The following is a 27,416-nucleotide window of genomic DNA, read 5'->3' as shown; positions in this document are numbered from 1 at the left end:
AGTGGACATCACCACGACGTACAATGCCATACTAGGGAGAGTTGGCTTAAACCTGCTTAAGGCTGTTGTCTCCACACCACACCTCAAGATGAAGTTCCTAACCAACAACTGGGTCGAAGAATGTTAAGGCGATCAAGCGGCGTCTCGGAAGTGCTACGCCACCACCTTGTGGGGAAAAAAAAAGCAAGTGAGATGCTCCCGATAGAAGATTTACACGATGACACCAATTATCAGAAGGGGGAACTGGCTGAGGAGCTGATGCAAGTTGACATCGAAGAAGGGGATAATACTCGCCAATTCCAAGTTGGGGCCACAATGCCAAGGCAACAACAAGAAAAGCTCATCTCATTCCTAAGAGACAATTCTGACGTCTTCTCCTAGTCAGCCTTGGACATGTCTAGAATAGCCCAAAAGGTAATAGAGCATCATCTGAGTTCCGACTCGACTAAGAAGCAGGCACAGCAGAAGATAGATGAAGAGGTAGAAAAGTTGCTAAAGGCCAAGTTCATCTGCGAAATCCAATACCCCAAATGGATATCCAACATGGTGATGGTCCCGAAGGCAAACAGGAAGTAGAGGATCTGCATCGACTTCACGGATTTAAACAAGGCTTGCCCGAAGGATACCTACCCCCTGCCAAAGATAGACCTTCTCATCGATGCCACATCAGGACATGAGGCACTGAGCTTCATGGATGTGTACTCAAGGTACAATCAAATTAAGATGTGTGAGGCGGATGTCCTGAAGACATCCTTCATAACCGAGGGGGGGCTGTATTGCTATGAAGTAATGCCCTTCGGGTTGAAAAACGCAGGGGCCACTTACCAAAGGTTAGTGAACAAGATCTTCAAGGGGATGATCAGCAAGACCATGGAGGTGTATGTGGATGACATGCTTGTGAAAATCTTGAAGGCAGAACACTATATCCGAGACTTAGAGAAGGCATTCCAAGTACTGAGGGAATACGGCATGAAGCTGAACCCAATAAAGTGCGCATTCGGAGTAGCATTGGGAAAGTTCCTTAGCTTCATCGTCTTGGAGAGGGGGATTGAAGCCAACTCGATGAAAATACAGGCCATTCAAGATATGAGGTCACCGCAGAATGTGAAGCAAGTCCAAGAGTTGACAGGCAGAGTCATCGCCCTAAGATGGTTCATGTCTCGAACAACTGACAAGTGCCTTCCTTTCTTCAAAGCCTTGAAGGGATCCAAAAAGTTTGAATGGATGGAGGAATGCGAGAAGTCCTTCGAACAACTAAAGGAGTACTTAGAGGCACCCCCACTACTGATGAAGCCAAACACTGGGGATACCTTGTAACTATACCTAGTTGTATCGGCAATGGCAGCAAGCGCGGTATTGATAAAGGAAGAAGGAAGACAACAACGGCCAATATACTATGTTAGACGAACACTTTTGGATGCAGAAATAAGATACAAAAAGATGAAAAAGGTAGCATACGCCCTAGTGATAGCGGCAAGAAAGTTGAGGCCCTATTTTCAATCACACACAGTATGCGTGCTCATGGACCAACCCCTGAAGAAGATATTGTAGAAGCCTAATATGTCCGGTCGCCTAGTAAACTGGGCAATAGAGTTGGGAGAATTCTACATCCAATACAAACTGAGAACCTCGATAAAAGCCCAGGCCCTAGCCAAATTCATATCCGAGACAATGCTCCCAGATGAACCCTACGAGTCTACCGAGGCTCGGGCAGAAAAGACTTGGACATTGTATGTGGATGGTGCATCCAATTGAGTGGGAAGCGCCTCAGGGATCATACTAGTCAGCCCCAAAGGATTCAACTTCAGTGCCTCTAATAATGAAGCTGAGTACGAAGCACTAATAGCCGAAATTAATCTAGCGTGGGCTTTGATGGTACAAGAGTTAGTGGTGCACAGTGACTCATAGCTCGTGGTGCGACAAGTGAATGGAGACTATAAAGCCAAGGAACAAAGGATGGCCAAATACTTGAAGGCAGTGCGGGAGAAAGTGGCAGCCTTTAGGGAGTTCGAGGTAAGACAGGTGCCACAGGCGGAGAATGCCAGTGCAGATGCATTGTCGCAGTTGGCCACCTCTGACTTCACGGACCTCGGACGATCGATGTATTTTGAAGTTTTACCTCAACCAAGCACCAAAAGGGCCCAAGAGGTGTTACCTATTGGTGAAAACGGCCCTAGCTGGATGGATGTCATAATCAAGTACTTGAAGGAAGGAGTGCTCCCCAAAGATAGGGATGAGGCAAGGAAGGTATGAATGTGATCAACACGGTTCTTATTGAAGGAAGAGATGCTGTACAAGATAGGGTTCACCACATCATACCTTAAGTGCCTAAACCTTGTCGATGTCGAGTATGCACTCTGAGAAGTACACGAAGGGATATATGGCCAACATCTGGGAGCTCGGGCCTTAGCCCACAAAGTGCTGAGACAGGGCCTATTCTAGCCGACCCTGAGGAAAGATGCAGAGGAGTTCGTCAGGAAGTGTGTTAAGTGTCAAATGTTCGTCCCCATTCCTAGGCAGCACGCTACCGAGCTTTCCTCCCTGTCAAGCCCCATACCATTTGCTATGTGGGGAATGGACATCCTAGGTCTGTTCCCCTTAGCCACAGGGCAAAGAAAGTTTGTTGTGGTGGCAGTAGACTACTTCACGAAGTGGGCAGAAGCCGAAGCACTGGCTACGATATCTGAAAAGAATATAAGGGACTTCTTCGAGAGGGCGGTGGTTTATCAATTTGGGATCCCTCGAGCGATAGTAACGGACAATGGAACTTAGTTCGCTAACCCAACTTTTGGCTTATTTTGCGGGGCCCTCGGCATTGACCATAAGAAAACATCCGCCGGATACCCATCGACCAACGGGTTGACGGAGGTCACCAATCGTACCCTGCTCCAAGGAATAAAGAAAAGACTAGATGATGCCAAGGGATTATAGGCAGAAGAGCTACACAACATCCTTTGGGCTTACCGCATGACTGAAAGATTAGCAATCGAAGAAACACCCTTCAATTTAACTTATGACACCAAAGCTGTACTCCCGATCGAGGTAGGAGCCATGACCCATCGAGTTCAGTACTACGATGAAGAAGAAAATGACAAAGGGCTTCGAGCTAATCTGAACCTCCTAAATGAAGTGTGAGAAGCCTTGCAGGAAAGGATTGTAGCCTACTAGTAGAAGGTTGCGAGACATTACAATGCAAAAATCCGAAGGAATGAGTTCAGGGTGGGTGACCTCGTCCTAAGAAGGGCGGAGGTATCGGACACGAAGCATCAAGGAAAGCTAGCTCCAAATTGGGAAGAGCCTTACAGAGTCATCAGGATAATACGACCAGGGTCCTATCACCTGGAGACTACAGGGGGAGAAATGATACCTCGATCATGGAACTTGAAGAACTTGAGAAAATTCTACCAGTAGTAATAACGTGCCTAGTAGTAGTAGCGTACACATTTACTTAGTTATTTTTTAAATTCTTAAGCACTTTCAATTTGTAGTTCTCCATATCATGCTTTTAGGAGGATTTTCATTTCAAAATATATAAGATGGTTTACAGAAATTGTTTCCAGATAATGGCTATGAAATGTACATCCTTCGGTCAGGTGCTCAGGCCAAAGCTGAGCTGACATAACCAAAGTAGTATCCCTCGGTTGGGAGCTCAAGCCAATGCTGAGCTGACCTAATCGACGGGACACCACTTGGTTGGGAGCTCAGGGCAAGGCTAAGCTGACCTGACCAAAGGTCTCTCCCTCAGTCGGGGGGCTCAGGCCAAGGCTAAGCAGACCTGACCAAAGGGACCCCCCTTGGTTGGGGCCTCGGGCAGGGCCGAGCATGCCCAACCGAAGGTCCACTCGAAGTCACAAGAGGGCCGCCAACAACACCCCTCATCCTTCGATCATAAAGGAAGCACCTGTGGTTGGGGCTGAAGGAAAACACCAATCAAGAGATACTTGTGTAGGAGCTTCGGCTTTTATGCTCCCACCATCGGACCAACAACCCACCAGGACTGATCCTTGTAATTAAGGTTGGCTGTCACTTGACAAAATCACTTGCATAAGAGCTTCGGCTTTCATACCCCTACCTACGAGCCAAAGACCTGTGACAGTCCTTCGGGTTCAGAATTAATCATGGGGATTGCAAAAAAAAAAAAAAAAAAAGCGAGAATACAAGGGAATCTCAAGGAAGAAAGAAGGTGTTCCATTCATCAAAGAGGCCCGAAGGCCAAAATTATATAAAGAGGCCTGAAGGCCAAATTTGCAAAAAAAAAGGGATACAAAAAAAGAGAACCGAAGGCCAAAAAGTGATCAAAAAGAACAAGGTAGACATCTCAAGGGGCTTCGGTCGGGAGAACAGCTTTGCTATCAATGGCGCCGGGGACATCTTGGTCTGAACCATCACGACCAGGAGTAAGGGGGACTTTGCGGGGCCTCTGAACCTCCTCCTCATCACCACTCTCCTCGAGCCCGGTCACCTGAGTGGCCACAGGGGCAGGAGCCGAGGCTGCTTCACCTTCCTCCTTAAAAATTAGGCCACTATCCTCAAAGGATACCTCAGGGTAATGCTCGAGAACCCAGTCTTGGACCTCGGGCAAGCCCATCATGTATCCTGAAGCAGCAGCCTGCTTTACCTCTTCATAGAAGTCTTCGGAGGCCTTATACATTTCGATCCCTTGGGCTTCAGCCGCTTCAAGCCTAGCAGACATTTGGGACCTTAGCTCCGATAGTTCCCAATCGTGCTCTTGACGAGCCCGAAGGAGCTCAGTCTCCAAATGCTCTACCTTCTCAAGTAGAACAGAGCACTCATTCTCCAGGCTCACCTTCTCCAGCTCGGATCTCTCCAAGTCCCGAACCATGGCCTCAATTCGGACAATGAGCTAGGCAAGTTGGTTCTAGGCCTGATGAAAAGTATAAGTTACAGAAATGAGATACATCAATCAAGAAGTCTAAAGGCCGAAGGCCGAAGGAAACTTACCCCTGCCATGTAGAAGCAGGCACTGGTCACCATGGTCGAGGTCCCTTGCTTTTGGGCATCGAAAACATCTCTCTGGAGGTTCCCCTTCAGCACCAGCTCCCTAGCCACCCTTCCAATGGTGAAAGAGTCATCCTCCTTCATAGACCAGTCGGGAACGAAGCCACGCTTGCACCTACCTCGGTTCGGAACCAAGCTCTGGAAATGAACATTGGATGGAGGCTCAGGTGGGGTAGAGGCATCTCGGTCCTGCACGGCCAAGGCCTGAATAGCCCCCTTCGATGGGATCGCACGCGAGACCCCTCTTTCTCTTAGAAGGATGCTTGGTCGGCTCAGAAGCTAAAATCGTCCTCTTCTCCTTTTTCTTTTGCTTCTGCCTTTGTTGCTCCTCCCTCTCTCTTGCCTCTCTCGCTTGGGCCTCCTTTTTCTCCTGGGCCTGCCTGGAAACCATGGCTTCCTTAACATCCTCCCTAGAGAGTTGCACTGCATGGGAGAAGCAGAAGTTAGCACAAGGAAGAAGAAGATGAAGCAAGAATGAAATCGGGTGAACCTAAGACTCACCCGGGCTAAGCCCGAATCGAAACAGGACGGCGTCCGATTGAAGACTATAGGACTTGACTGATGAGCTTTGAGGCTTGTGTTTGGCCAATGCCAGCGACTCTGCGTCCACCCCGAAGAGGGTTGGCACGGAGTTCACATCCTTCAAGTCAGGGATGTCCCAGATGTTGCCGATGGGGAAACCCTCGGACGATCTCACAAAGAAGTACTTATGCTTCCAACTGTGGATCGATGTAGGATACCCATTCAGCAACCTAATGTCCTTCCGAGGGTTGAAGTAATACCAGCCCGAGTCCCCTTTACTGGAACCGAGGGACAGACAATTAAGAAAAAGAGGAAGGGAGATGGGCCTCTAAATTCGAGAGAAGTATACTATAAAGCTAAGAATCTGCCGCCACCCATTCGGAGTCAACTAGGCCGGGCAGATGCCATAGTGCCGAAACACTTGGCTGAAGAAAGGGTGAAGAGGAAGCCGAAGCCCTGCCTTGAAGGCATCTCAGTAGAAGCAAAGTTCACCAAGGCTCCTATAACTGGCCCTGTTGGTGGGCCTCAGGACTCGAAGGTCGAACTCGCCCGGGATACTACAGGAGACCCTAAGCTCATCGAGCTCGACCTGGGACATAGTAAATACTATGTCCTTAGCCTATACGAGAAGAGACTCATTCGTCTAGGCTCGGGATTCAAGAACCCCTTCCATAATATCCTCAACGCTCGGACCACCCACGGATCCGTGATGTGTTATAGTAGAGGAAGAGACACGGGACGAATGGGACTCGGAGTACGAACCCTAGGACATCCCTCGGACATGTCCGGGGCTACAATTCCTGTGGTTAGAGACGGTCCCCTTAGAGGACGAGGGCCTACTACCGAAGGAGCTAGATATGGAACTTACTGATGACGATGGATGAGGAAACCGAAGACGAAGGAGAGAGTATGAGACCAAAGGTTGATGGCTCTGGTAAAGAGAATGCCTAAAATGAGGGAATATCACTTTATATAGGCAAGGTAACAATGATCTGACTGCTCAAGGCCATTAATGACCAAGACACGTCATTAATGGGGATTCCTGAGGCACTCCCAAGCAAAACACACGAGCGGCGTACTACTCAAGTCAAACGCACGAGGAACCAAACTTTTTTCGTCCTTCGGTTGGGGGCTCAGGCCAAGAATGAGCAGACTTGACCGAAGGTCACTACCTCTGTTGGGGACTCAGGCCAAGGCCGAGCAGACCTGATCGAAAGTCACTACCTCGGTTGAGCTCTCAGGCCAAGGCCGAGTAGACCTGACCGAAAGTCACTACCTCGATTGGGGGCTCAGGCCAAGGTCGAGTAGACCTGACCGAAGGTCTCTACTTCGGTTGGGGGCTAACGCCAAGGCCGAGCAGATCTGACCGAAGATCTCTACCTCGATTGGGGGCTTAGGCCAAGGCCGAGCAGACCTGATCGAAGGTCACTACCTCGGGTGGTTGCCTAAGACAAAGTCGAGCAGACCTGACCGAAGGCCTCTACCTCAGACAGGACGAAGGGAAAATCCGAATGAAGAGGGCCGAAGGAACATGAAGAGAGAGGGAAAAGAAAGGCGTGGTTACTCCCACTAGAAGGGTTTCTTAGTGGTAGTAAGGGGGTTTCTGATACGCTCAAATTAGTCACCCGGTGAGAATAAGGCAAGTGGCATCCCAGTTAAGGACACGTGGCACCCAGTTAAGGGATATCCACCACGACTAGGACTCCAGAGATTAGAAGAAGGGGGAGGTTTGAGTCCCCCTCAACGAAGAGAGGGGCACGAAGGACTCTAACTATATAAGGAGGAGGAGATACCTAGATAGGGAATATTCCCCACGAAGGTAGGAAGATGTATCCTAGTAGGAATCGGAAAGTGGGTAATCCTATAAGTAGGAACCCTAAAAGACAGAACGAGTAAGTCAATACGCTCACACCATTACTCCTATGAAAATATTGTTCTGCTGGTCTCTAACTTGGGCATCGGAGTATTAATCCCGAAAACACCTCCAGGCCTCTGCCTTCTATGCTTGTGCAGGATCGGCATTGAGCCTCATACATATTCTCAGCAGTAACATCAAGAAAAAGAAAAAAAGAATGACCTCATATTCCCCTTTTTTTTTTTTTAGAGAATACGACCAGCCAAGCCGTGAGGCTTGCTGCCCGCCACCAATCTCAGAGAGAGAGAGAGAGAGAGAGAGAGAGAGAGAGAGAGAGAGAGAGAGAGAGAGAGAGAGAGAGAGAGTTAGGCTAAACACAAACAATTCAAAAGGTTTGATTCTTTTACAATTTAGAATCATCATATAGTAATAATTACATGATGTCATATAGTAACCATTACAATTGTAATGAATACTATATAATACTATAACACTTTTGCACAAAAAAAAACGCACAGGTGGTTGTCTGGTTGGGATAGCTCTCGGCCAGTATTCTTGCAGCCAATACCGGGCGTGGCAAGTAAAAGTTCGGCGCACAAGAATTCGTGAGGCAGCGGCCAAAAAACTTGTGGCCATGCGCGCAACACACAGGTCGATCAATCGCACGGCCATGGAACAGGTTTTAGTAATGCGGCACAAACATCGATAACTATGGGGAGTCGCAACGATGTACGAACTGCAAAGGTACAACCAAAACCCTTGCTCTATATCAATGTTAAACGGAAAGTAAACGGATATTGAGGATTACCTTAGTATGATTTTCCTCTCAACATAATGGATCAGATTGTATCACAAGTTGATCCGCACGAACAACGACAAATGAAAGGTTACGGTGATCTCGCTAGGTAATATTTCACCCTCTAAATCTAAGGATTGCAATGGAAATCCTTGGAGACACACTCTCAATTGGAAGAGACAAAAGAGAATAGGGAGAGAGAGAGCTTTAGAAATTAGGTCAAAAACTCTAATTAGTTTTGTGGTCAAAACCCTCTTATTTATAGAGAATTGACTAGTTAGGATTCTCAATTCTAGTGGGTCTATGATTATCCAAAGTGGGCGACCCACGAAGGAACCGGGTCGAAACCCAATTGACCCATATTAATTAACAATATCTAAATTATTTCCGTTCAACTTCTAAGACTTCACTATTCATGAGAACTCTTAAGGATATGATTTCTAATTCTAATAGAAGTATTGCCTCTATACTCTATGCGTACGGTGTTGCCCTACTCGATGTGTGAATGGAAGTTTTGTATGCCCATTATGTGTATGATATTTTGTCGGCCCAATCAATATTTTTCGCAACCATTTTCTTTATAATACTTTTGGTATTCTTGTTAGTTGCTTTGACTGCTCCATTAGTTTCTAACCCTTAGGGTGAGGATCCATGTCTTTGGATCTTTAGATAATTACACATCTTTTCAACCTCACCCCTGAAGTGATTTCCTTCATCAAAGATTGTTTTTTGTGGCAATCAATGTCTACAAATGATGTTTTCGATTATGAATTTAGATACTTTGACTACAATAAGCTTGGCGTATGATTGTGCCTGTATTTACTTGGTGAAGTGGTCTATTGCCACCAGGGTGTACTCATGTCTATTAGAATACTTGGAAATGACTTGATTAATTACGTCTATGCCCTAGGTTACATACGACCATGGTGAGCTTAGAGTATGTAACTCCTAAGGTGGTACATGAATGAGATTGGCACAAAGAAAAGAACAGAAATGAAAAAAAGAAAAGAAAATAGAAATGAAATGAATAGAAAAAAAAAATTTATATACTTGGCTACTAATAGAAGAAAAGAAAAGAGAACATTTTTTCTTTCTTTTTGTGTTTTAGGCTATTTTTTTTTTTCGGTATAAGAAATTTCATTTTTTAAAAAAATAAAATTTGAAATTAAAACATCAAAAATCTTCTCTTAATTCAAGACATAACAAACATGATGATGAGTATTTATTAAAAGAAAAAAAAATAGTATAATTTTTTGTACTTTTAAACACAAGCTTAGGCTTTACCAATAGAGGACCGAAAACCTCTCCTCTTTGTTGGACAGATGGTTAAACATCTTTTCGGTGGTGTAAGAAGTGTATAATAGAGAGAAGTGATACGGAATATGTCAGTAGGAATTGGAAACTATTTTACGTCAATCAAAAATTAATTGTTATTGACGGCGCGATCTGACACCTTGTTAGGACATTAGGTAACCGACACTCCCATTATCCATCACATGCAGATACATTATATTAAAAAAAAAAAAAAAAAAAAATCTCCACCACCATATTTTTTGAATTGTTTATTAAAAATTTTATTCAGAAAAAATAAAAGGAAAAGGACAGAACAACAACAACTGAACTGAGAAGCCTGAAGAAGAAAAAGAAAATCCAAAAAATCTTCATATATTTTTCTATGATTCATTCACATTGTTTCTGAAAGTCTGGGTTCTGATTCTGATCACCCATCTGCCATTTCTAATAGTTTTAAAGAGGAAGAGAAGACTGAAGAGGAAGAGAAGGCGGGAAGGGCTCAGATTTCGTTTTGTGGATGCGTTTGTTTGTGCTGTGCGTGTCAGGTTTTTAATTACATCTCTGTTTCAGTAATGCATTAAGTCTTTGATGCAATAAAAGTTCACTTTTCTCTCTTTTATGTCAACCAACCTTCCTCCTTCTGCCTGCCTGTTTTGGTCAGAAGTTTCCCGGCTTCTCTTATATTTTTCTAAAATCTAAACTCGCAAGTCCCATCTGGTTCTTGGATGTGATATTCGTTTTCTTGTTCTTTATTTTCTGTACTGTTTCAAATCTCTTCAGAGTAATAACAGAAGTTAACTTTCCATTCTGGGTCGTAGATCAATCGTTTTCTTCTCTGCGTTTTCACCTTTTTCAAGAATTTTTTTTTGGGATTTGGGATATTGGTTTTTTTTTTTTTTTTCTTAATAATTTCTTGAGCTCCATGCATTTAAGATCTCAGAAGATCGAAATTTCCATCCGGGTTCGCATAGTAATCCATTTATTGTTTCTATAGCTCCTAGGATCATTATTTCCCATTACAAGGCTTTTGTCGTCTTGATCTTGCCCAAAACCATGGCGTTTCCCCTTCTCCCTTCTACGGAGTGACGCGTTTTGAAAGTTTTTGTAATGGCGAGTTTGGTCCCTGGTGTTCTCCTGAAGCTTCTACAGCACATGAACACAAATGTGAAGGTTGCAGGGGAGCACAGATCATCACTGCTTCAGGTTGTTAGCATTGTCCCTGCACTCACAGGCGGAGAGCTCTTCCCAAACCAAGGGTTTTATCTCAAGGTATCAGATTCTTCTCATGCCACCTATGTGTCTCTTCCTGATGAACACGACGATTTGATCCTTAGTGATAAGCTTCAACTGGGTCAGTTCATTCATGTTGAGCGGCTTGAGGCTGCTTCTCCTGTGCCTATTCTAAGAGGGGTGAAGCCTGTCCCTGGTAGACATCCCTGCGTCGGCAGCCCCGAAGATCTGGTTGCCACTCACTCTCTTGGATTCCTCAATTCATCTGAATCAAACCCTGCCCAGAAGTTGAAAACACCATCGAAGGTTTTGAATGGTAGCAACTCAATTGGGGATAGAGAGAACAACTCCAAAATTGTGCCCAAAGGAGTTAAGAGGAATCCAATTGTGGAGAAACAGAACGGTAGTGCTAAGGTTGAGTCGTCAGGTAAGAAGGTGGCGAGCCCGGTAAGTAGATCAAAGTCTCAGTTGTCGAAGACTGCTTTGAATCTGGCAGAGAAGAAGGAATCAAAGTCGAAGTCTTCAAATTCATGGTCGGTTCCTTCGTCCCCGACAAGTTGTTACTCGTTGCCTACTTCATTTGAGAAGTTTGCTAATGGAGTTCGAAAGCAAGCAAATATCAAGGGGCTGGATAAGGCAACTGGTGCATTGGGATTAATGGAGAAGACAGCTTCTATTTTTCGGGCAAGTACTGCGGTGAAGAAGTTGCCTGCAGGGAATTCTATTGGGAATATGTTTCAGGGGATTGAATTTGGGTCCAAGGCTCTGAGGAAGAGCTGGGAAGGGGGTATTGACGTGAAGAAGGGTAGGGAGAATACAAGCTTGGAGGTGGCCACCAAGCATGATTTGAAACCTGAAGCTCGAAGCAGCTTGGTAAGCTTTAGATTCTGCCTATAGATGGTTTCTTTCTGATTCCAATTTTGACTGGAAAATGATGAATTTTTCTAATAGTCTGTGTACTTGCATAAAAAAAAGTTAGTTTTTGGGGCTCAAATGAGGCAGAGCTAATTTCTTTATCTTAAACTAGTCACTAGATGCTTCAGTCATAGGAGGATCCTTGAATGTTTAGGTGATTTATTGCATGGGCTTCTTTCCTTGGAAAGGTGGACTCTGCAGACCTGGGTCTTTGAAATGATTTTAAAATTCTCTCTTCTTTGTCTTGATTGTTGTTTTAAGCTCAAATGCGTTCAATGATAAGGGTTATAACACCAGGGATGTGAATTATCTCAGCTTTTTCCTTTTCGTTTTCTTCTTACATTTTTTCCCTGCTTTGTCAGTTTATGCTGTGGGGAATTTATGGAGCATTGTTCTTCGTCATCTAATTATTATCTTAGCAGGCCCTTAGGAGGAATCTGGGACCAAATGACAAGTTGTCATCTAAAGAGGAAAAGTTTCAGATGACTGCAAAAAAAGTTACTTCAAATGGAGGTTTGGGCAATCTTGATAAGTCAAATAATCAGCGGACTTCTGTTGGAAAGAAAACATCAGAAGTTGCTAGCAATGGGCTCCCTGGGAACTTAGTCAAGGTTCTTCCCAATAACAGAAGATTGACAGATGGCAGTGTTTCATGGTCTTCGATCCCATCATCTCTTGCTAAGCTTGGAAAGGTAAAGTCTAGAAATTGGTAACACCAGAGTCATTGTGTAATGTCTTATGTATATGCTGCCCATTATAGTCCTTTTTCTCTCGGGTTTTATGCCCTTTGAGAAACTTCTTGCCAGTGGGTAACTTATTTATTCAGATACTTCTGTTTCCAGTCAACAGACTCATCACTGTGTATGATTTTTTACCACCTTTTGGGTGAATATACCTCAAAATTGTGTTATACACTTACACTAGCAATCTGGTAAATTCAATTTGATGGTCAATAATCATAACCATTTTTTTGAATGAAAATTCTGTCTACAGATGTCAGTTGACTAGTGTTAAATGAGTGACATGGCTTCATTTTTTTTCCCTTTCTTTTTTTATATGAAGATCATGTTTGGCATTGCCTTTATCATATTTTCGGGATCGATGACTTATTGACGATGACAAATAGTACTTTATTAGATAGTAAATTCGTAACGGACTTTTTACTTAGGCTCTGTATGATTCTTAGAATTCCTTGTTTTCTAATAACCAAGATTTGAGCCTGCTACTTATTATGCTCTTCTGATAAATATTCTGAAACATTTTTATTTCAGGAGGTTTTGAAGCACAGAGATGCTGCACAAATGGCAGCTGTTGAGGCCATGCAAGAAGCCTCTGCTGCAGAAAGCTTAATACGGTGTTTGAGGTAAATGCAGATAATCCTCCAGTTAAATTTGAAGCCTCTATGGGAATCTTTTGCTGGCTTAATTTTTTGGGACCCTTGCAATATTTACTGACCAAAGTAATTCTAAATTTTAGCAATATTGTTAACAATTTTTGGGTAGCACATTTTTTTCGAGGATCTCTTTATGTTAGTTATCATTGGTTCTTTTTTTTTTTTAATTTTTTTATTCTTGGTTTCACATTTATATTTCTCTGAGGTGGTTAATAGATTCCGTTAATAAGCTACTTGTGGAATGGAGTAATGACTTGTGTCTAATGGGACACAGGCCAGCTTTATTTACAATGTAGGGGAGAACAATCTAGAATGACTAGAATGAGTATGAGACCAAAATACCCCTATGGACCATGATGGCGACAAATTGGTGCTTCATTACTTCTCCATGTAACAAGATTACCTTCAACAAACATACAGTAACTTAGCCTGTAGTAGACCTCTAATCACCATCAACACCAACCTAATCTGCATTAGAATAACCAACAATATTGGTGTACCCATGACGGCAAAAAAGAAGTCTGTTTCCTGGAGCACCCGTAAGATATCTCAGGATACAACATGTTGCCTCCCAATGAACCTGTTGAGGCGTCTCCATAAACTGACAAATCACGTCAACAACAAAGGATATATTAGGTCGGGTAGCAGTAAGATATATGAGTTTTCTGACTAACCTCCGATACTGATGTTAGTTTGCGAACTCCTCATCATTTGAACTCAGTTTTTCATGAGGATCCATAGAGTTATTTACCGGCTTACATTCTAACGTTTCTGTCTCACTTTGAAGGTCAAGAACATACTTTTTCTAAGACAATCTAAGTCCTTTTTTGCTGCGAATGATCTCAATGCCTAGAAAATATCTAAAGAACTCCCAAATATTTCATCCAAAAGTGTTGCAAGACTTAACTTGTTCAAACCTAGACAAGTTATTATCAGAGACAATTATATACAACAACGATCAATTCAGCCATATCACAACTTAATGAGGCCGACTACATGGATTTGTGTAAAACAAAGTAGGGAAAACTGAGGTCCAAACAAAATAGGGGAAATGAAGAGATGAAGACATGAGAGATGAGAAATGAAAGTAAGATGAAAGACGCATAACCCAACAAGTCAGGAGAATCTCAGCTAAATGGGGTTGGCTACATGGATCCTTGCCCTTTGATAGGCTCTATTTGAGGTCATACTTGGGACAAGACTTAGACTATGCATGTCATTCCTCACAACTTCTCCTACGGATCATTTTAGGCATGCCCCTAGCTCTTTTAGCTCCTTCAATAGGAATCAGATCATTCCTTACTGGGTTGTCCCCAGTCCTCCATTGAACATGACCATAACCACCTCAAAGAATTTTCTCGAAGCTTGTCATTGATCAGGGCAACGCCCAAATAAGCTCTAATATATTCATTTCTTACTTTATCCTTCCTAGTTTTGCCGCATATCCATCTTAACATTCTCATCTTTGCTACACATATCTTCTCTATCTGACACTTCTTAATTACCCAACATTCTGACTCATACATCATAGTCAGTCCTGCAACAGTCCTATAAAACTTTCCTTTAAGTTTTAAAGGAATACATCAGTCACATCGGACTCCGGTCGCACCTCTCTACTTCATCCATCCCACTTTAAATCTCTGTGAAACATCATCTTCTATGTCACTTTGCAGTATCTCTCTCCTCAATTTTCACCATGTTATTATCACTAAATAAAGTTACACGTCATATACTTAATCTTTGATCTATTAAGCTCAAAGTCTTTTGTTTTCAAGGTTGATCTCTATAGCTTTAACTTAGCGGTAATCCTTGCTTTTGTCTCGTCCACCAAAACAATATCATCGGCGAAAGAGCATACACCATGGGACCTCGTTTTAAATGCTTTTGGTTAAATCATCCATGATAAGTGCAAACATACAATGGCTCAAGGCTGATCCAGAGACTATTATCATCAACATAAATGACCAACACAATTACTTAAGAGTCTTGACGACGAAAAAACACTAAATGGTTAGAGTAACATTGAGGAAAGTGATAGCTAGCATTAACTCTACTAAATTTATTAAACCATGCTCCCGGTAATTGTTTCAACTTAGAAATATCTTTGTTCAACTTACAAACTTTCAGGGGGCTCTACCCCCAATAAACAATACCCAAGAGGTTGCCCCATTTAAATCTTATGCAAATCGTTATACATAAAAGTATTTCGATGTCTAACTGAAAAAGAGCCCAATTAAGGTTAACAACCAAAGAGATCAAAATTCTCACAAAATTCAGGCTAGCAGCATGAGAGATGGTTTTAAAATATTCAACTCCATAGGTGTGAGTATATACCTTAGAAACCAACTGAGCTTTTAGTTGCTTAACAGAACAATCAGTGCTATATTCAATGATATACATATACACCCAACGGCACCGCATAAGATCCTTAACCTGGAGGTAAATCTACCAAATTCCAAGTCTTGCGGGAAAGCGAGGAATCCATTTCCACATCTGTGCGGACTTCCACCCAGGGAGAGATAAAACACCTTGGTATTTGGTACAAATGGAGTGGGAAGTCAATGAGAGGGCAAAAGTACGAAAAGAAACCGGAAGATGGGAAATAGAAACATAATTAGTAATATGATAGAAACCAAGGATTTCTGAGTATAGGAATGAGTACCTTTTCATAAAACAATTGACAAGTCATTAGGAGAAGAGAGGAGTGGTTGTAATTGGCGGTTACAACTTGGGATGACGCTTTTATACTTGTGATGGTATTGTTTTGGATTTGGACATAGAATCTTGAAAAGGAATTAATGTAGGAACATGTGGAAGGCTAGGAGAGACATGAGCTAAGTCAGAAACAACACCACCAAAGTAGGGAATATTTTTGAAAAAAATGTAACATCAACACTAACAAATTGCTGACGAGTGGCAAGATCATACAATATCCTTTTTGAGTGCTAGAATACTCAAGGTAAGCACACTTTATAGCACAAGGAGACAATTTATCAATGTCAGGATGAAGATTATGAAAAAAACATGTGCACCCAAAAATTCGTGGTGGTAGGCCAAATATTACGCTGTTTGGAAAAAAACAATGGAGAAGGGAGACTTATTGTGAAGAAAAGAAGAGGGCATCCAGCACTGTAGCGCAATAGTTTGATTGCTCCATGAGCATTGATGCGTGCTAGAGCTAAGTAAGAATGAGCCCAATGGAGAGTAAGCTGATCATAGAGCACTCTGTCCCGGTGATCGAGCAATTAATCAAATGACAAGCGGTCGAAATAGCATCTCAATAAATTTTGGGTACATTCATATGAAACATTAAAGATCTAGTAATATTAAATGTCAGTTTTTTCATTTGCCATGCCATTTTGTTGAGGTGTGTAAGAATAAGTAGTTTGATGGATAATGCCATTGTCTAAACAGAAGGATGAAATTTCACATTGGGTAGTCTCAAGAGCATAGAAGCACGCAATTTTTTTAATCAAACATTAAAATTTTATTATAAATTTGTTTAAAATAGGAACAAACTTATAACATTACTTTAAAAGATACAACCACGTCATACGAGAGTGATCGTCAACAAAGGTGACAAAATAAGAAAAACTTGACCAACTCTTAACCTTACATGGACCCCAGATATTGGAATGAACTGAGTCTAATAAAGACTAATTCCTTGACACTAGAAAAATTTTGGTGATGCTTGCCAAACCCACAAACTTCACATTTTATGCGAGAGATAAGACTTGCAACTGGGGACCATATGTTGTAGCTTGAAGAGAGATAGATGTCCCAACAGGTAGTGCCAATGACGAGGAGCAGCACCCAAAGGTAACAGACACCGCCGTAGATGAGGAGGCAACATCAAAGTAGTACAAAAAATCCCTCTCATGCCCTCTAGCAATCGTCTTCTTTGTCTTGAGATCTTGAAAAACGCAATGGGAAGGGCAAAAGGTGATGGTGCAATGATGATTCTTTGTAAACTAACTAACAGATAAAAGATTGACTGGTAATTTGATTACATGAAGTACACGAGATAATGAAAGAGAAGAAGAAAGAGGAATGACACCATAACTAGTAACATTAGTAGATGATCCATCTGTAAGAATAACTTGGGATGGACATTTAAACTTCTAAAAAGAAGAGAAGACTGATGTCAAACTAAATTACTAAAGGGTAATCAGTCTCAGTTGATGTAGAATTGAGGCTGAACCGGGTTGATCCTTCGGGCAATCTTAGCCGAGACGAACCGGATCTGGTTTGATTTTTTTGGGATCAATAAAATATTTTAGGATTTATTTTATTTAGGAAATATTGAGTTATTTTATTTGGAAAGATATATAATTTTTTATTTTGGGTAGTTGTTAGTCAATTAGGGAGTTATCAATTTGAGTTTATTTTGTTTCTAATTTCATTAGTTAGAATTTAGGAAGTAATTAGAAGTTGCTAATTTCAGTTTTAGATTTTATTAGGCAAGTTTTAATTTTCAGTTATATAAGGGCATGTAATCCAAGTTATTAGACAGATTTTGAATGATGAATTGAATTGAAGGTTTTAGTGCCAGGTATGGTGTAAGACGTGTGACCCCTCTCCCCCCTCTTTGTGTTATTCTTCTCTTCTCCCCTGCAACTTTGAGTTTCTCTCAGAGATTTCTCCCTTTTCTCTATGGGCCCTCCATCACCAGTAGGATCCATCATAGACTCCAACACACAAATCAAGTTCAGATTCAATAGAAAACTCAGATCTGGAAAATAGGGCTGAATAAAGGAGTTCGATAACTCACAAATTACAGCTCAGATGGAGCTGAATTTTGGATTGAATGGAGATCTCATATGGGGAACAAACCATCAAAATCTAAACAAATTCTGCCAGCTGAACTTATTTTGGTTGCAAGAAAAAGGAAACTTTTGGTGATTCTTCAAGAACTTGAGCTGGAAGTGTCGGATGATCCTTAAATTCTGGTTGAGTTTCCCTCCTAGGGTACTAAACAAAACCCTAAATTACTGCAGCAATCGGAGATCTGGTCTGGGAGATATGGCCTTAAAATTTCTTCCCGGGAAAACCCTATTACTGGATTCTGTAGCCTGGTTGTGTGCTCTTGTGTTCAGCAACGGCTGGGACTTTGTTCTCACAATAATAATGAATAAATAGAAGTAGAATAGGTGTAGAAAGTAGAGAAAAGAAGTATAGAAGGATAGATGTGGGTGGGGTGGACTCTCTCAGTCCTGGGTCTCTCACCCATAATTTTTTCAGCTGTTGAAACATCCTTTCTTAGGAACAAACCAGCAAACAAAGTTCACAGAATATCATTAATCAACTTCTAATTCTATGCAACACAAGAGCCTCTATATATAGTGGAGGCTAGGACTCAATTACATAGAAACAACCAAAATACGAAACAATTGAAAAAAGAAACGAATTGACTTAAGACTCAAAAACTACCTAATAACAGTACATGCTCTCTAGGAAAAGAATAAGAACATAACTAGATACTTCTATAATACTCAAACCTAAGTCTCGACTTTGTATTTGGCCAAAGTCAAACACTAAAAGACAATGTGGCCATAGATGTGGAAGTAAATGTCTCAAGTTGATGGAGATGTTTTAGTAGTTGCGATGGAGGGCCCGTAGAGAAAAGGGAAGAAATCCCTAAGAGAAACTCAGAGTTACAGGGAGAAGAGAAGAATAGGGGGGAAAGGGGTCACACGACTTGCACCATATTTGACACTAAAACCTTTAAATCAATTCATCATTCAAAATCTATCTAATACTTATGTTACATGCCTTAATATAATAACTGGAAATTAAAACTTGCCTAATAAAAATCTAAGACTAAATTTGCAACTTCTACTTTGCTTCCTAAGTTCTCACTAATAAAATTAGAAACAGAATAAAACTCAAATTGGTAACTCCCTAATTGACTATCAATTACCCAAATTAAAGGATTACAAATAATCCCCAAATAAAATAAAATCTTAAAGATCCTAATGAATTCAAAAATCCAATCGGACCCGGTTCATCTCGGTTGAGATTGCCCGAAGGGTTAACTTGGTTCAGCCTCGATTTCGCATCAACTCCCCCGATGTTGAGAAAAACTCTCATCCACGAGTTTTAAAGGAGAGGATTAGCACCACTTGATCAACATCCATGATCATTGGCTTTGATGGGGCTATGATCCAGCACAACATGCTTTCATCTGTCACGGTCTCCTGATGGTCACCAATGAATGATATGACTTTGATTGGAATCTGATGTTGGGGTTTCACAACTGAAAGTGGACAATCGATCAGTTCTTTAGATGCAGCCTTGATCGGACCGCTAAGTTCATCTTGATTGTCACGTCTAGTGTTAACCGGCTTGTCTATCACTAACTCGTCCTCGATCATGTTGCACACCTTATCACATAAGCATTTGGTACTTTCAGTAAGCTTTTAAAAATCTGATCGAAGTTCCCGAGATTCTGATCGATGTTCCTTCATTTCATCATCAAATTTCTTCTTAAGTTCCTCAATAAGACTAATAAATTCAAAGGGAAATGCCATTAGAGTAAAGGATTTCGTAGGAAATTTGCTCTGATACCACTTGATGGAGGGCCCGTAGAGAAAAGGGAAGAAATTCCTGAGAGAAACTCAGAGTTGCAGGGAGAAGAGAAGAATAGGGGGGAAAGGGGTCACACGACTTGCACCATACCTGGCACTAAAACCTTTAAATCAATTCATCATTCAAAATCTATCTAATACTTGGGTTACGTGCCTTTATATAATAACTGAAAATTAAAACTTGCCTAATAAAAATCTAAGACTAAATTAGCAACTTCTAATTTGCTTCCTAAGTTCTCACTAATAAAATTAGAAACAGAATAAAACTCAAATTGGTGACTCCCTAATTGACTGTCAATTACCCAAATTAAAAGATTGCAAATAATCCCCAAATAAAATAAAATCCTAAAGTTCCTAATGAATCCAAAAATCCAGTCGGACCCGGTACCTCTCGGTTGAGATTGCCCGAAGGGTCAACTCGGTTCAGCCTCGATTCTGCATCAAGTTGATTGACTTACTCATCAGAAGAGACAGAGGATCACATTAGCACTCCCATTAGGTATAGATTTGCTAGCAAATAGTTGTTGTGCCCATTGGGGCTTACCGTGCTTGACGCAACACTTCTCAACCGTATGATTATTTTGGCCACAATGAGTACAATGTTTGACAACCTGATCAGATTGCTGTCGACCACGACCGCCCATACCATGTCCCCGACCTCCCCCTGAATCAAGACCTATGCTAGGAAAGCCAGAGCCACGACTGTGTCCAATATGCCTCATTCATTAAGGGAATTTTCTCATTGGCTAATATTTGACTTTTGACGGTTGAAGGTTAGAGTCTAATCTAGACAAATTTGGCATTCAAGAATTCTGAACGCTAAGATTTGAGAACTTCAATTTTCAGTAGGGAGGGGTTGGTACACATCAAGTTTCTCCCACATGCCTTTTAAAGCACTATAGTAGTCACCAACAGAATTGTCATTCTGCTTAAATGAGAAAAAATTTCATACAAATTGTATGCTCTGGACATTCTTATTTTGAGGATAACTCTTCTTAAGATCATCCCAAGCTCCATTGGTTGAGCTGTAAAACACATCCCAGATGCCCTTAGTTGAGGTGTGAAACACAAGAATTAGATTAGTTGATGAAACGGTGGGGAGTCTGGGGAGCCACAGGTGGTCAGAGAGGGGATCATTTGTTCCTTGGATATATCTTTAAGAAATTCATCTTCTTTATGAGTCATTAGACAATTCAGGGTTTAGATGGTTTTTAAGATTAGAAATAGAAAAGAATAATCGAATCGAACTCATGAATTCACCTAAATACTCTGGAGAATTGAGTGTAAATTCTAAAATTGTAGGAGGTTCTAGAAGAACATTTGTACATAGTAGATATTCTAGGGTTCACTAAGGAGGTGGGAAGTTTTTAGTATCCTTGATTAGAACATTCCTAGCCATTGGATGGAGGACAAGTGTAAACATCCTAGACATTCTTTATAAGGATGGGTGCCTATAAATAGGTGTTGTCTCATTTGGCAAAGGCATCCACCAACCAAGCAAGTGAGCATTCAAGCATTGTAAGCAAATTTCCTAAGAGCAATATAAGTTTATTCTCTCAAATTCTCTTTAGTTTTCTTAAAGTTCTCTTCCTAAATCCCTTGCTAGAGTAGTGAAAGGCTGACTTAGTGCTTGTATAAGTGCTAAGTGCCGGCGCAGTTGCATTGAAAGGTCTAAAGCCGTGACAAGAAGGAAGAAAACGAATGTTAGTGTAAGAGAATGGTTACTTCATGTAAACTTTTTCCTCTATAAACCACAGATCATCACTCATCCAATAATCCCAGTAATTGTAGTTGTATCAAATTAAAGAAGAAATATAAGACTAGAATCACAAAGGACCTAATCCTAAGCAAGATCTGAAAAATCTGGCTGAATGGAGAGTAATATGATATCTCACGAACCGTAGATTAAATGGAGCTGAAACTTGGAGTGGATGAAGGTCCTAGATGAGTCAACAAACCCTCAAACAAGGTTTAAGATTTCGTTCTCGCCCCCATCTCGTTAATCCAAAAAGAGAGATCTCGCCAAATCTCCCCGAGATCATGTATTTTTTCCTAGTCGATTCGGTGGTTGGTCTCGGTGGCTATATGGTCTTTGTAGCTCCTAAAAGTTGGTATTTACCCTATTTTAGGCATTCTAAACACAATGGAAACATTAGTTTTTTAAAAATCAAACCTAAAATTGTACTTTGACTTCGTACCCTATGTAAGTAGTCCTCTTAGGACCTTATGCTAGTATGCTCTATTTCACAATCCACAATCCACACCACAATCAATACATGACACAACATAATCATAAGAATTTAAAAGACATCATATATAAGAAAAGTAACTCCAAAATGTGGATGAGAAGGTGATATTCTCTACTCTTTAAGCTTCAGTGAGTGTAGGAATGGAGATCCTCAAGCAAAAGCACCAAATCTTTGCTCCTTAGTGTTTTTTCTTCAAAAGAGTAGAGAGAGAGAGAGAGAGAGAGAGGCAAGATTTGGTGAGATTTGGCGAGATCTCGGTTGAGTTTTTGTACGATTTATATCTTGCCATGCATCTTGTCTCGCCTTTTTGAAAAAAGAATGAGATATTAGCGAGATCTCGCCAAGGTCTTGAACCATACTCTCAAAAGATGAGACAATTCCGATGGTTGAATTGAGAGATATGTTGAATTAGGAAAATTTTGACCACTCTTCTGAAACTAGGGTTCCTGGCTTTGGATGATCCTCAAAACTGGAATGAAGATCCCTGTATGATGTATATGTATCTTTTAAAAGATGAGCCTCAACTGATGGCTGGTTGGGAAGCTATGCTCGAGGAATGAAAAAGGAAACTTTATGGAGTTCTGCAGTAGCAGCAGCTATAGACCTTGAATAGCCTTCAAACTGGTTTTTTGATGGAGCTTCTGAACTTAACAAGCTTGCTTTGATCACTCAAACACTCTCTCACAGCAAACAAATAAAAGGAAAAGAAAGAAAAGAAAGAAAATCGATGGAGGGTTGAGAAGGGTGGAGAAGAATTAGTGAATAGGCATCTCACCCCTCAAGTTTTTGGATATCTCACCCCTCAAGGTAATACCTATCTCAGCCATGAGTAAACACTCAAATTTATAAACTTCAATCTTCATTAACTTCTCAATTGATTACAGCAGCTCCTTATAAAGGAGTGTCTTCAGCTTACAATTAGAAACTAACATATGAATGGAAACTAACATAGACTTTCCTAACAATGAACTACTTGTTAACCAAGTAAATATAAAAATAGAAACTCCTATTAATCTAATATCTCCTGACAATAATACTAATTTGCTAACAAGAAAAACTATAAAACGAAACAAATCTTGCTAAGTCACAAAGCTTGCTTGCCTAGATAAAACAAGAAAATAAAAATAGAAACCAATATCTAATATCCTAACAAGTGCTGGCCGCATATTTCCCAAGCCAGCTGTCAATATTGCACCCCAAGGTACTGCTCACGTGAACAGTAACTGCGTGAACAGTTATAATTGGTTGGCTGATCTGATTGGAGAGAAATAAGGCTGGTTCGATGCATGAATCTGAACCAGAACTGGGCCAGCATTGAACTCTCCTTTTGACAGCTTGATCTACATCAAGAAGAAGAAAGAGAGGACAATATCGATGGAGAGAAGAGAACCCCTAGAGCCACGGTAGGATTCAAAATCATCCTATCACGCCCTAGGCTAAAGATATATTTTGTCATTAAAGGTAGAGTCCAATAAGGACTTTAATTACATAAAGACCAAAAGACAAAAAAAGACATAACGCTAACATGACTCTACTCTTCAAATATCATATGATAACTCCAATCTCCCCCTCATATATAGCACTACACGTGGACAAATAATGCATGGGAGAACACCAAAGGATAATCCATCATTATATGGCAGCAATAACCAGCATTGTGGAATAACAATAAATTCCATAATCAAGAGCAGCCATAGTAGCATCAACAGATCATATTAAATTAGATAAAGAACTCCAACATAAGACACAAACAGGGCAGAATAGTAATAAATTGATAACCCCCCAAAACCAGAGAGCATGATGTCTTCCAAATTTGGTTAGAAGCTCCTTGATGACAACAACAATAATCCCCAAAATATTGAGTTGATCCAATGGCTGGTTTGCAATATATATCATGCCCACCAAATTAGTAGGTTACCAAGAAACCCAAGAAACCCAAGAAAAATTAGTCTGATTTGGCAGATCTTTGGATCAAGTGTTGTGATCAATTAAATAAATATAATGCAAAAAATTGGTGGTAATCCGATGGCTGGACCTTAATATAAAGCATATGCACATAAATAATTGGTAGCAAAGAGGATATATGGCTCTCTTCCCATCATTGTGCTCCGATGCTGGACAAACTCAGGAAAAGGCTCCAGCTCTGGAAAGGTAAACTCCTCTGTTTTGCTGGTCGCCTTACCTTAATTAGATCGGTCTTCCAATCCATGTATCTCTATTGGTTTGGTACCTTTGCTTTCCCTACTTCCGTCGTCAAAGCCTTCGAAGGTCTCCTTTGCTCTTTCCTCTGGAAGGGCTCTGACTCCTCTAAATTCCTAAGGTCCTTAAGCTGGAAGAAGGTTTGCCTTCCTAAAGCCGAATGGGGTCTTGGGATTAGAAGAATCAAAGACTCTAATTCCGTTGGGATTCAAGTTCATCTGGAAGATTGTGTCCAAGCATAAAAGCATTTGGGTCGATTGGATTTACTCTGGTTTGTTCAAGTCTAATTCTCTTTGGACCGCCCCTCCCATTACTGATGCCTCTTGGATCTGGAGGAAGATCCTTGCACATAGACCCATTGCCCTCCCTACCATCTCCTTCACTATTGGTAATGGCTAGTCTATCTCCCTCTTGAAAGACCCCTGGCATCCTTTCTCACCTCCTATCTCTTAGAGTCATCTATTCTTTTGGCCTTCCTTTAGATGCCTTAGTTTCATCTATTCTCTCTCCCACTGGCTGGTCCCTTCCCTCCTAACCCCCCCTCTTCTTGATCTTTGGTCCTCTCTCCCCCCTCTTCCCCCTGGCCATAGAGGAAGAGATGACTAGTGCATCTGGCTTCCCTCTAATGGAAACTTTTCCTTTGCCTCCGTTTGGTCTTTTATCAGAACCCCATCCTCGGTTGTTCAGTGGTACAAGGTGGTTTGGTTGAAAGGCCACATTGCCCGCCATAGTTTCACTCTATGGAGATACCTAGTTTCACTCTATGGAGATACCTGAACAACTGCCTTCCCATCTAATCTTTTCTCATTCACTGTCCTATCCCAGCCAACCCTTCTTGCTGCCTTTGTCCCCTAGGTACAGAGGATATCTCCCATCACTTCTTCTCATGCCCCTTCTCTTTCCTCATCTGGAAATTTTTCCTCTCCAATTGCTGGCCGACTAGAAGATCCATTCTCCCTTTTGATAGGGAATGGAACTAGATCGACATGACCTTCTCTGGTACTACCATCTGTGACTCTGTGGGCAAACTGGCTTTTTGTGCTACTGTGAATCACCTCTGGATGGAGCTTAACATTTGTAGATGGACTTCCAAATCCCGATTTCTAGATAAGATTTGGAAAGCTATCTACTTTGATGTAACTTCCAAAGCTAAAACCCTCTAGACCTGCCCTGTCCCTAACACCACCAGAAATTCCCACATCATTGCTTCTTGGAGCCTCCAGGTTGACCTCATCCATCCCGCTTGAAGGCTTTTGGATTTTGGCTTCCCCCCCCTTCTTTCGTTGTCTATTGTTGATGCTTTTTAGCTTTTGTTCTTGTATTATGCCCTATTTTGGCTTCTCCTTGTTGGCTTAAGCCTCACCCCCCCCCCCTTCTTTTTCCCTTGTATATTCTTTTTCTTCTTGTGGTAATGAATTATTTATTCATCCAAAACAAGAGGATATATGGCAGTATAGTTAATATATCAAAAGAACCAAAGGGGTGACAAACTAGTAAACATTTTAAAGTTACAAGGGGAATGGCTGGGTCGTAATTAACCAAATAGGGAGGGTCAATTGATAGATTAAAGGCAAGAAAAATAGGGCAGTTAGTATTTATTATGTAGGGACAAACTTGAAAGCAAAGTTAAATTTTTTTGGATGAATAAAAAATTCATTACCGCAAAGGAGAAGAAACAAGGGAGAAAAAGGGGGGGTGTGATGTAGATCCACATTATGGAAGGAAATATGAGAGGAAGAAGGGTCCAGCCTTAGTCCACCTAAGTGGTTAGGGTCCAGCCAAGAAGCTAGCCTCTCCCCTACTTGGTCCACCGGAGTGGCTTAAGTACAAATAAGGGCCAATTGGGCCCATCGGCTAGGGGAATAATTAGTAGTTGTTTTTAATTAATTAGTGGGCCATTGGGCCCATTGAGTTAAGTAAGTGGTATGTTGAGTCCAAATTGTCTTAGGACTCTATTTGTTTTCCACGTAGGTTTATTATTCCTAGTCCAATTTTGAATTCCTAGTTGTAGTAGGAGTGTCTAGTCCTATTGGGAAACTAGCTCCTAGTAGTAGTTTGATTGCTATTCTACCCTCTATAAATAGAGGAGCCTATGTACTCATAATTTCAGATTTAAATAAAGAATAATTGCAGTCAATTGCTTAGAACAACCGGGATAGCTGTGGGTGAGAAGCCCGGGGCGAGACAACCGCTCCTCCCCCACTTTTCCCTTTGTTTCTTCTTGTTTAAAGCTTTCTATTTTATCCTAAAGTTACTACTGTTGTGAGTATTCAGAAGTTCAGATCTGTCCAAGTTACAAACCAGATTTGATTCTCTCTCCTGAAGCCTGCGATTATTTCTCCTAGGTCAAAAAATCAAGAAAGCTTGTAACTTCACAACCAGCCGTCAGAATCCTCTCAACTTTAGGGGTTTTTGTACCCTCCCTAAGGACTATCTACGCCCCAGAGTGCAGCTCAATCGGACTCCTACAGACCTGGCCGCACCTCTCTCTCTCCAGCTCTATAGCAGGTCTTTCTCTCTCCTATCGGGTTGTGTTTTGGGCTGGTTTTGCTACTATATAGGTATTGTATCCTTGGGGGTTTATTTGATGGTCTTATTTCTTTGTTTCCTGGTCCTATTTGTATTGTTTGGGGTTATAAATTGCTGGGGTAGTTTCTTGTAATTTACTCCTGCATTAAGTGGTATCAGAGCTATGGCTCAGACAAAAGAACCCCAACCCACCCTTCAAGATGTGATGAAAGCAATCCAAGCCTTGTCTACGAGGTTGGATGGACATGACCAACAGTTGGCTGACCTAAAAGAGAGTACTGCTGCCTACTCTAACACCCAGCCAACTGTTGCCTAAACTAATGTTCAACCTGCTGTTAATTACATTGGTAATGTTCCCAGAAGAGTCACTATGCAACCTAGAAGGAATGTCCCAGCTCAGAATGATGAGTATGACAATCAGCTTTATCAGTCTGACGATACGTACAAGGTCAAGTTAGAATTGAAAGAGTACAATGGGAGGCACGATCCCGTCTACTACCAGGACTGGGTAACTTCCTTTGATGACTACTTCCGATGGTACCGTATGCCTGAAGAAAGGAAAGTTCAATTAGTTGTCACTAAGTTAACTGGTGGAGCTAAGGACTGGTGGAGGAATGAAGAGAATAGGCTGATCTGCAGTCGTCAGATGCCTCACAATTGGGAAGACTTGAAATTTATCCTTAACGATAGATTCTTGCCACCCACCTACTGACATCGACTCTACGACATGCTGAATACTCTTAGGCAAGGTACTATGACTGTAGGAGATTATATTGATCGTTTTAATGAATTGCTTTCACGAACAGGTGCCCATAAAGAAGATGAAGAA

At 41.4% G+C, this 27,416-nt stretch overlaps 1 protein-coding gene across 1 annotated transcript in view; it reads left to right on the top strand.

Moving 5' to 3' along the window:
- Window positions 1–9,803: 9,803 nt before the first annotated feature.
- Window positions 9,804–27,416, top strand: part of LOC122062391 — a 35,272-nt gene continuing 17,659 nt past the window's right edge. The window contains exons 1-3 of the mRNA XM_042626005.1: window positions 9,804–11,588; window positions 12,053–12,322; window positions 12,902–12,993. Coding sequence (XP_042481939.1) covers window positions 10,593–11,588; window positions 12,053–12,322; window positions 12,902–12,993 — 1,358 coding nt within the window. The 5' untranslated portion in view covers window positions 9,804–10,592. The remainder of the gene's footprint in view (window positions 11,589–12,052; window positions 12,323–12,901; window positions 12,994–27,416) is intronic.

The sequence above is a fragment of the Macadamia integrifolia genome, unplaced genomic scaffold (genome assembly GCF_013358625.1).
Source record: "Macadamia integrifolia cultivar HAES 741 unplaced genomic scaffold, SCU_Mint_v3 scaffold1018, whole genome shotgun sequence".
Classification (NCBI taxonomy): Eukaryota; Viridiplantae; Streptophyta; class Magnoliopsida; order Proteales; family Proteaceae; genus Macadamia; species Macadamia integrifolia.
Note: the sequence above shows the minus strand (reverse complement) of the source record. Positions and strands in the feature narration are given on the sequence as shown.